General features: G+C 36.5%; 1 protein-coding gene across 1 annotated transcript; it reads left to right on the plus strand.

Annotated features, from left to right (window-relative positions):
- The first annotated feature begins 3,079 nt into the window (after positions 1 to 3,079).
- Positions 3,080 to 8,733, plus strand: LOC110918628 (chlorophyll(ide) b reductase NOL, chloroplastic). Its single transcript, XM_022162914.2, has 13 exons — positions 3,080 to 3,494; positions 4,764 to 4,832; positions 5,047 to 5,108; positions 6,174 to 6,260; positions 6,379 to 6,446; positions 6,528 to 6,576; positions 6,647 to 6,732; positions 7,153 to 7,210; positions 7,285 to 7,335; positions 7,812 to 7,862; positions 7,945 to 7,986; positions 8,284 to 8,394; positions 8,565 to 8,733. Exons 1-13 carry the CDS (start codon positions 3,236 to 3,238, stop codon positions 8,610 to 8,612), a joined length of 1,041 nt encoding a protein of 346 aa, XP_022018606.1. The 5' UTR covers positions 3,080 to 3,235; the 3' UTR covers positions 8,613 to 8,733.
- Positions 8,734 to 11,446: the final 2,713 nt, after the last annotated feature.

Raw genomic sequence — 11,446 nt, forward strand, 5'->3', positions numbered from 1 at the left:
CTAAAATCATGTAAAATAAAACAAAAAATCAAAATGTATGTTGGGAATTAGTATGTATTAACATTACAAAACAAATTTCTGCCTTGAAATACATACAAAACAACATTTCAGTATATAACTATACGAGAACTACATATATAACACTCCCCCCCCCCCCCCGGCGCGCGCGCGTGCGGCCCCTCTTAAGCTGCGCCCCTGTGTGGGTTCATATACCAGAAATGGAAAAAAATGAAAGTACTTAGTAAGAGTCCAACCCCAAGTGACAACTCTAATTATCAAATTTTATCATAACATAATCTAAGGTGGTATCGAATGACAGTTCACTACAAGATTGTGCGATACATATTTATACACACATTCAAGCTGAATAGTTATGTTATTCCATTAACCAGCTTAAATAAATAAATGTCTATATATCAGTTAAACTAAGATGCAGACTACACGACCTGATTTTTGTGCAACAGCAGTGTACATTTCGTTACAGAGCCCATATCAAAAGCGAAATCTGATTTTGAAAAAAGCCGATTTCACGGAATATAAGTTTTACCATAAAACTGAACTATTCACTGAATAGATTCACATTTTTTGAAGCGATAAACAATTTGCTTGAAAAATTATTTGACAAGATGAAGAAGATTAAGCACCAGATGCTTTTACATCCCACATCGGGAATATGAGAAAATTTTGTTTTGTTTATAACCAACAGATAGTGTCTGAGCATCGCCGGGCTTAGTAACGCGAGCCTGTGACTCAAGTGAGAGCTTTTAAAGTGGGCTGGACTGTGACTAACCATCTGGGTTCCTTCTAATGAACTCCCACTTTTTACTCGATCTTCTTTTATAAACTTTTTTGCCAAAGTTTACCAAACATGTATAATAGAGGTCATCAGATTCAGCTATAACTGGACCAATACTAAGATCAGAAAATGGCCCAAATAAGCTATAGGTCTTGGATTATTTTCGTGGAATAATGTATGTGTATAAAAGGTTCAGCTGAACTGAGTTTACTCTTAATGTATGTATGTGTGTATGAATGGTTCGGCTGAATTTAATGGTTTTGATTGTTTGAATGAATTAATGAATGGTTCTTGAGTGTGTTACTAATTACTATGATTGTTCTCTCCTAGAATTATGATTTTTTTACTGTTGAGATAAACCATTGATTCATTTGCTATATTCATGTAAGTAGATATTGTGTAGGGGTTCAGACATTATTCCGTGTGTGTAAATTTATAGGGTTCATATTAAATTAATGAATACTAGGTTATAACCCCGTGTATTACACGGGTTGAATAAATAAATTTTATATACTAAATAATAAAACAATATATCTTTAAAAACCTCCTTTATTGTACGGATTGAATAAATATAATTTTATATATTAAATAATAAAAAATTATATCTATAAGAACCATATTGTACGGGTTGAATAAATGTAATTTTATATATCAAATAATAAAAAAAATTATATCTTAAAAAACACGTGTATTACATGGGTTGAATAAATGTAATATTGTTTACCAAATAATAAAAAAAGTTATATCTTTAAAACCTTCGTGTATTACACGGCTTGAATAAAGATGATTTTATATACCAAAAAATAAGAAAATTATATTCAAAAAAACTAATGGGTATACTCGGTACACGATAGATATGGTGATTGTGGAGATAATTATTGAAAAGAAAATACAGTGGTCAAACATGTTATTCAAGAAGGAAATAAGCAGCCATTTGAGTGATAAAATATAAGTTATATTTAAAAAGCCCGTAATCAATATAATTTTATATATAAAGTAATATTGAAATTATATACAATTTGTTGAAAATTATGTAATAAAATAGATATAATAATTTTTTAATAATGAAAATAAAAATAAATAATATATTAATACAAAGTTTGATTTTAGTGATAAATAATTTGGTTATTTAAAAATATCTTAAATTAACAATTTAAATTTAAGAATAATATTTTATTAGAAAAATAGAAGTATTCTATTCGACATTTAAAGTAGAATAAGATTTAATATTAATTTTTGTTTATTTGGTAATCGAAAAGAATAAGAGTAAATTTGTATATTACAAATAAAAAGTTTGTGTTTGTCATATGATATAGAAAATCAAATAAATAATATTATAAATGAGAAGTATATATATTAAATTTAAATTAAATAATAATTATCTATAGTTAAATAGAAGAGATTAAACAAAATAATATTTAGTAGAAGAGTTATCTATAATTATTTAGAAGAGATTAAATTAAATAATAATTATCCATAAGATATTAAACTAAATAAAATTTCGTAGGAGGGTTATCTATAATTAATAAAAAGAGATTAAACTTAAATAATAATTATCTATAACACATGGCCTAATATGATGACAAGTGTCCCAAAATTGGTTTCTTTTATTATATAGTATAGATAAGCATGTTGAATTTCCACTTTACATTTTTTACTCTTTCACCACGACACCACCATTGGGCGATTGCTAAATGCCCATATACGAGTTGGCCACATGGAATTTCCGAACGGTTGCATTGGTTGGCGCCATCATGTACTAGGAGATAGCGAGTTAGACAAACCAAGTCATCCACGCTATAATTTTTTTTTTTTGTAATATAGCAATAATATACTCTAATTAAAGAGGAATCCACGTTTTCATTAGAATTTCAAAATTTAAGAATAAACTGATAAAAAAATAGTATTGTTATCCGCAATATACAATAGACCCTTTCTTTAGTCAGCACAATAAATAACTCCACCATGTTGTACAATTATACTTATATAGAAAAAAATGATGCCTTTAGATCAACAACCATCAGTCCGCAACTCCTCCATGTAATCCACGAGTTAACTATTAGTCCTCATTGTATCTCCCTACCCTAAAGGGCTAAACGTAAGAATCCAAACATTAAATTAGTTATACAAAGTCGTAGTCGAACTATAAATGTTTAAACTAAATAGATTTATAATTTTGAACAATAATAATAATAACTGGGTGTCACGTGTCGAATAACGTCACCCTTTCATGTCCCATTCCACTAATATTTTTTAAACCACGCCATTTTCCTAACTAGTGGTGACAAAATCTGTTATTCCGGTGAGTTTACCAATAAAATGAGAAACTATATTAATCCTCATATTATATTTTTCTCTTGATACCTGCTGCCGGATTCTATCTTATCACCGGTCCTCCACCACCACATAACCTCACCGGAGCTCTGAACCTGTCTTCCAATGGCGATAACCACTACAACTGCATCTTCTCCTCTCTTCAGCATGAACCTCAACGACTCTCTCTCCTCTGCACACTGTCCTCCACTTCTCTGTTCGCTCCCACACCACCGTCCCCACCTAGCCGGAAAATTTAGGGTTTCCACAACTTCAGTTCGCCCAAAACCCTATGTACCTAAACCCCCAATGTTCTCTGTTTCTTCTGGAGCTTCTCAGCCCATGGTTCCTCCTTACAATGTTCTCATCACCGGTTCCACTAAAGGTTTCTTTTTTTATTTTATTTTTGTTTCTGGTTTTTGTATTGGGTGAATCTGGTTGGTGATTTTGAAGGTTAAAGTAGTGTTTTAGATGTGAATTGCAGGATCTTATGGTTCAGTTTGATGTTTATTTCATTAATTTGACTCCCTATAGTTTATTATTATGCTATAGATTACTCAAAATCCACCATAACTTTTTTTGTATTTGTAAATTTTTGTTTCTTATGTCTGAAGTAAAAAAGGGATAATATTTAGAAGTTGTATTTGGGTTACTTGCTCTGGATGTTGTTATAGAATGTAGAAAGGATAATGTATGTGAATACAGCCTAAGCCTATGTGGTGTGTGTGTGTGTGGGGGGGGGGGGTGTGCAACCTTAGCGGGGCGTGAGATGTGAATGCGGCCACGGAGGAGCGCTAGAGGGACGTGGGGCAGCTGAGATAGTGAAGAAGGTGAGCATAGGGAAGCGGGGGGGGGGGGGGGGGGGGGTTGCAAGTTATTATTGTTTTTAGAAACCAAAAAATTCGAAATTGTTCGTTTTATGCTTTAAAAAACGGCTGAGGTGTGCGCCTCAAGGCAAGCCGCCCAAAAATCGATTTTGAGGCGGCGCCTCAGGGGGTTATTTTGCATGTGCGCCTCAAAGGGCTGAGGCACTAAGAAAAGTTGTGCCTTAGGTGCGCCTCAAGGGGTTTGATGTTTGTCTTTGATGTTTTTGACTTTTTGTGTCAGTTTCAAACATTTCTTGTCTTTTTTTGTGTGTTTTGATGAATCTGATGATGAAATTGGTTAGTATTTTATTTTCTATAAGATACGTAATTTTTATCTTTATTTTTAAATTCTGCCTCGGGCTTACGCCTCGGTTCGCCTCGAGGTGTACACCTCGTGAGGCGAAGGGAAAACGCCTCTAGGCACGATTCCTTACTTTTAAACCTTGGTTCGGTTAATGTGTTTTTGGTCTTTGACAGCTAACAAAAAGTTAACTTTGTGGTTTATTAATTCTTGTTTTTGTTAGGATACTTGAATACTTGATAAACAAAAGTGGAAGCAACTAAAGGACATGACGTATAGTTTTAAAATGTTTGACTATTCATCAAAAGTCAACATGTTACATTCTCCTTTATGACGACAAAATCAAGAAAACTTGTGGACCACAATTCAAGTTACTAATTTTAAGTATTGTAAAGATGAAAACTTAAGGATCAATGATATTAATATATGAATCGTGAGTTATTTAAAAGTTCTAGTTTTCTTACTCATTTGCAAATTATGTTTCCAGGAATAGGTTATGCCCTAGCTAAAGAGTTTCTGAAAGCAGGTGATAATGTTATAATATGCTCAAGGTCTGGTAAGTACAAGCTTGTTCAAATGTGCAATAAACGTGTTGATTCGGGTCTTATTTGATTAATCAGGAGTCAAACCACCTAATATAAAATAAAATAATTTAAATGAAACAGGCAAAATGGATCAAACTGGTTAAAACGGTCGAAACTCAAAAATCACTAAACATTTATTGAAATGGATACAGCGCAATAATTAAATCGTTTTAACAATTTATACAGATGAACGAGTTGAATCAGCTCTCCAGACGTTAAGGGCGGAATTTGGAGCTCAACATGTGTGGGTACCTATAGATACATTCATCCAATGTTGGAACTTGGAACTATTTTAGTAAAATTACTATAATATTATTATTATTTTAATAAGGGGTGTAAACAAGCCCAGAGGCTCGAGAGCTACTCGTTATCAGCTCGGTCAAAAGCTCGAACGAGCTGAGCTTTAACGAGCCCGAGCTCGAGCCTGAAATAGAGCTCGTTTAGTTATCGAGCCCGAGCTCGAGCCTGAAATACAAAGCTTGTTTAGGCTCGGGAGCCTAAACGAGCCCAAACAAAAATTTATTTATTTTATATATAATATAATAATAATGATAATAACATTGGCGAGCCGAGCTCGAGCCGAGCTTTGTCTCGTTTAAGCGATATTGAAGCGAGCTCGAGCCGAGTTTTTAGCTCATCTGAGGTTGTTCTCAAAATAGCTCGAGTTGTGCCGAGCCGAGCTCGAGCTTTGGGTTTTACTCACGAGCAGAGCTCGAGCTCAAATAAGTAGGCCCGAATCGAGCCGAGCACGAGCTCGAGCTTCATAAAAACATGACGAGCCGAGCTCAAGCCCAGTCGAGCTTGGGCTCGGCCCGGCTCGTTTACACCCCCAAGTAAAATGCCATTTTCGTCCTTGAGGTTTGGTCAGTTTTGCGACTTTCGTCCAAAAGTTTGTTTTTTCGCGTCTGGATCCAAAAGGTTTGAAATTTTGCCATTTTTACCCGGCTCGTTAACTCCATCCATTCTTTATGTGAAGTCAGGGGTATTTCCGTCTTTTTGGTTAACTTAAAGGGCAATTCAGTCTTTCTTAAGGGTATTCGGTCTTTTTACATAAAGTGAAAAAGACCGAATTGCCCTTTAAGTTAACAAAAAAGACGGAAATACCCCTGACTTAACGGAGAAAAATGGATGGAGTTAACGAGCCAGATGAAATGGCAAGATTTCAAACCTTTTGGATCCAGATGCGAAAAACAAACATTTGGACGGAAGTCGCAAAACTGGCCAAACCTCAGGGACGAAAATGGCATTTTACTCTTTTAATAATATATTTTTGTAATTGTATCTATAACTTCATCCTTTGCTTCTATGTGCAGGGTACAAAATGTGACGTTAGGGATGGAAATGACGTTAAAAATTTAGTTAAATACGCACAAGACAACCTACAATACGTTGATATATGGGTAATTGTAGCCATCATCATTATTTGAAATCGCATCAATAATTTTAATGAAAGTTAATAATCATTGATAAATACCATTAATACATGTTGGTTTCTTATACAAGTTTTGATGAACGCAGATAAATAATGCAGGATCAAATGCATATAGCTATAAGCCTCTGGCAGAGGCTTCAGATGAAGATCTCATGTAAGCTTTTTGGTACATTTCAAAATTAATTAAATTATATCTTTGTTATTTGATAAATGAAATTTAAACTTTCACTTACAGAGAAGTTGTGACTACAAACACACTTGGTTTGATGATTTGTTGCCGGGAGGTAATTCTTTTTGTACACATGTCGAATTGTCATTGGTTGAATCTTTCCTTATTTAATTGCATTGTTATAGGCAATGAAAATGATGCTAAACCAGCCTAGAGGCGGCCATATATTCAATATTGATGGAGCCGGTTCCGATGGAAGACCGACCCCCAGGTGTGTGTGTGTGTGTGATTCTTTTTGCGTACACTTTTGAAAAAGAGTTAATTACTGTTTTCGTCCCTGGGGTTTGTCAAAAATCACTATTTCAGTCCATTAGTTTAAAAATTGCGATTTCAGTCCCTGTGGTTTCACTTTCGTAACCATTTCAGTCCACCTCGTAACCATTTCTGTCCTTGTACTTACAGAATAAATGGATTGAAATGGTTACGAAAGTGAAACCACAGGGACTGAAATGGTTACGAAAGTGAAATCACAGGGACTGAAATCGCAATTTTTAAACTAATGGACTGAAATAGTGATTTTTGACAAACCCCAGGGACGAAAACAGTAATTAACTCTTTGAAAAATTCCATAATCATATGTAATAGATACACTATAAAGCATAATTAATATATTTATCTTTTGTTTATTTAGGTTTGCTGCATACGGAGCAACTAAGCGTAGCGTGGTGCATTTAACAAAATCATTGCAGGCAATAATTGCAATATATAATGTCTTTATATTTGTTTAATTTTGACATACAATTTATTCAATTTTTTTCTGAAGGCGGAGTTGCGGATGCAAGAAGTAAGCAATGTTGTTGTCCATAACTTGTCGGTATGTTGTGCTTTTCTTGCGCATATAATTTTAGAACCAATAATATGTTGAGAACCACATAATGAACTGAATGTGATATTAACTGGGGTGTCCCAGTTGGCCAGTCCCACCTCTACTCTTCACAGAGACCCGGGTTCGAGTCCAGGCAGGGGGTATTCTGCCACCTTCTTCCCAGAGGGAAACGGACTCAGCTCGGGATGGGGTATTCACCGCCAGGCAGCATTGGGACGTTGCTAGCTTGTGGAGTGGGATCACTCCAGCGGCCGGGAGGTCCGTGCAATAACCCCCCCCCCCCCCCCCCCCCCAAGAATACAGTTATTTAACAGCCAATGTTTGTATCACATCCAAAGCAATAGATAAAATGCATATGCGGTTCTCAACATAATATTGGTTTTAAACGAACCCCCTATATATCTATCTATATTTATATTTATATATAAATATATATATATTTCTTGGATTGATATGATTTGCAGCCAGGAATGGTTACAACTGACCTACTCATGTCAGGTGCCAACACAAAGCAGGTTTGATTTGTACTAACTAACATACTTATTGCCTAATCAACATGTTACTTTTCTTTACTAATAAGCTTTTGTAATATTGCAGGCAAAATTTTTCATCAATGTTTTGGCGGAACCAGCAGATGAGGTATAACATCTATGAACAAAATATTCATTTGACTCATTTATATAGCTATTTAGACCTTTGAGTGTGCCTTAAAAAGTAGATTCCTGAACTTTTATTTGACCCGATTGACATAAAACATGACCCAAATTTTGACCCATTTATAAGTGATTAGGTTGAAATCACCACCTCTAGGTTGTACTCACCATAAATTTATTAGGACATCAATTAATATAGTTTGACTAATTTATGTTACTGATTTTTTTTATTATATTTGTGCTTACTCGGGTTGGTTATGTATGACATGTTGAGTATGTGCAGGTTGCAAAGTACCTTGTCCCGAATATCAGGTCCATACCGACCAGTGGATCAACAAGGCCAACATACATTCGTTTTCTTACGGGATTAAAAGCTTACTCCCAGATATTCTCTGTAAGCCCTACCAAGTTACTATTTAATATGTGTAGATGATAAACGGGTCAAATCTGTTGTCTCTACAAACATATGTGCTTGATTGATGCTTGTTCTATATTGAGTCATATTCCTTTGGTATTAAAAATGCTGCTTGAATTATGCATTTGTGCTCCTTCTGTTTTCTGTAGAGATTGGCTTTTGGAGCTAGAAGGAATAGATATTTGGTTGAAGAGTGATTGATGTCTTTGCATTTCTCCAAGGATACAATACAAGTTATAAATATGTATTGTTTATTGCATTTGTTCTATAGATGATTCTAATATCTATCTTTATATTTATTTTAATTTTTTTATATTATACAATGCATGTTTAATTTTAATAAACAAAAATACGAGAAAATAGGGCAATAAAAACACAATAGAGTATTAAAAACATGAAAATAGGGTATAGAAAAACTTGAAAATAGGGCATTTTAATATCTGGTTTTTTAAGACCCGGAACCGAACATAGGGTATGGTTTTTTGGTCAAATAACCGGAACCGAACCCATTATAGTAATAACCGGTTCCAACCCTTAAATGAGAAACCGAAACCGGTTCCATAATCGAAACCGGTTATTAAAGATACTTGGTTTGCGCACCTCTACCAGTTTAGGTGTTTAGATTTCCCGGGAAACCTCAAACATAAAACATTCTTCTTTTTCAATTGCTATATCGCTAAACAATAATGTTAAATCTGAAAATATTGGGTTATTGGATTTTATCACTCCCAACTATTGAGTATTGGCCGCTCCCACTTCCAACTATCACTTTGATTTCCATCACTCCTAACTTAACACTTTGTGTTGTGTCACTCTGGTTGAGTGGTTTTCGGCTCCCTTTTTGTCTTTTAAGAGTAGATTCACCAACACTCATTAGTAATTCACAAAGTTGTTAGCCTAAACACTAAGAAATGTTCACCTGCGGAGTGACACAACACACAAAGTGTTAAGTTAGGAGTGGTGGGAGTCAAAGTGACAGTTGAGAGTGGCAGCAGCGGCCAATACCTAATAGTTGGGTGTGATAAAATCCAGTAACCTGAAAACATTTATAAAAGTCTTTTGACACTTTAGGTGGTTGAGTTGCTTTATCATCACATACTACAATATAATATTATTAAGGATGAAGGGTGTGGGAAGGGGCAAGGCTTCGGAGAGCTGATGAGGCCTTCGGCCCCCAAGGGAACACCGGCCCCTCCCCAAATCATATGTCAGGAAACTCGGGAGATTTTCCCCCATCTCTCCGAGCTTTGTGATTATCTCTACATAACATTACATCGTTCATTCTATAATCAACACAAGTTTTAAAATTATTATTTGGATGAAAAGTGAAATCCAGATTAAAACATTTTCGATAACAACAAAACAAATATTACTTTACATTACTTATCACACAATGAAGACGCATGTCCGAAGCCGAACATGTGTCCCAGAGACGGACCGGACTACACTCGAGCGGGCATCCATAGCATGTCCGCCCGCATCAGAAGACTCCGAGGACGAGCCCCCGTTCAAGTGCGTCCAGACGGATGACGTCATCTCAGTTGACTATTATAAATACCCCTTCAAAGTACAAATCCAAGTACGATTTCTCTGAACCTTCGTCCCTATTTTCTCTCTCTACTTTCTCTCTCTACCAATACTTATCCTCACGCCGGAGGGTGGTCGCAGAGTGGCCCTCCCATCTCTGCGGCGAGCCTAACGGTTTTCTCTTTTGCAGGAAACTCTGTCAACCTTCAACAAGACCCAGATCTTCATTTACAGGCTTCGGCCTGAACTTGATTTCCTGGTTCTTCAATTGGCGCCATCCGATCTTAAAGCTCTTAGTCCTTCACTTTAGTGAACTTCTTGAGCAAAGAACTGACAAATGGCGGCCCCAGGTTCTTTGAATTTGGGATCTACGGCTGTTAGCACGCAAGTTACTGCACCAGCAAGTATCATCTCCACGACCTCAGCTACTTTAAGCTCAGGTCCAGGAACAACCTTGCCTTTCATCTTACTCCCTACTTCGCAAACCTCAGAGTTCGACGCAGAATTTCTCGCCAAAAACGCAAGTCTTCTACGAAGATTAAAAGCGCAACAGGCCAGAGATGAACAAATCCTTGGTTTGCGAACCAGACTCTTTCATGACGAAACACCAACGGGGACAATGGGCCCGACAATAATCACTCCTACATTTTCCACAGTCGTTACTTCAGAAGCTTATACTGGATATGTACAAGGTTCTTCCGGACCTTCACCAGTAATGGCCACACGAAACGATATACAGATGGATGTAATTGGCGATCCGGAACTCACCAAGCCGTACCATCCAGTTTCTATGACAGCTAAGTCAAAGTTTAGTGCTCGTATTACACATGCCAAACTTCCTCCAAAGCTCAAAATGCCAACCACGGTGAAGAAGTACGATGGCACAACTGATCCGGATGATCATATGTTCGATTTTGACGGAGCTGCACGAGTAGAACAATGGCCGATGCCAGCATGGTGCTTTATGTTTGCACAAACTCTAACTGGAGCCGCACGAGTATGGTTTGATGCGTTGAATGAAGGTGAGATCAACGACTTTGAGGAGTTCCGAAGATTATTCCTCCAAAATTTCAGTCAACAAAGGCACTACTCTAAGGAGATTACCGAAGTCCACAACATCCGGAGAAAAGACGGAGAGTCTTTAGACAGTTTCATTGACCGGTTTAACCGAGAAAGCATGCAGATCAGTGGGGTAGTTGATCAACTACGGATCTCCGGATTTTGTCACGGCGTTCGGAATAATCAGTTAGTTGAGAAATTGCACGAAAATCTACCGAAGACGATGGAGATACTAATGGAACGGGCCAGGGCTTTCGCTCGAGGCAAGAATGCATGTAATCCTGCTCCAGAGTCAGATCACAAGATGTCTTCATGGAAGAAAAATGGTGGATCGGTGTTTGATAAGGCTCCGCCAGGGAGCAGGGGACGATCACATCCTTACGGTAGAAGCGACAGACCTCCACGAGGGAAAAGCTCCGGATCACGATTTTACAATTTATCGGAT

This window comes from Helianthus annuus, chromosome 16 (assembly GCF_002127325.2).
Source record: "Helianthus annuus cultivar XRQ/B chromosome 16, HanXRQr2.0-SUNRISE, whole genome shotgun sequence".
NCBI classification, from domain to species: domain Eukaryota; kingdom Viridiplantae; phylum Streptophyta; class Magnoliopsida; order Asterales; family Asteraceae; genus Helianthus; species Helianthus annuus.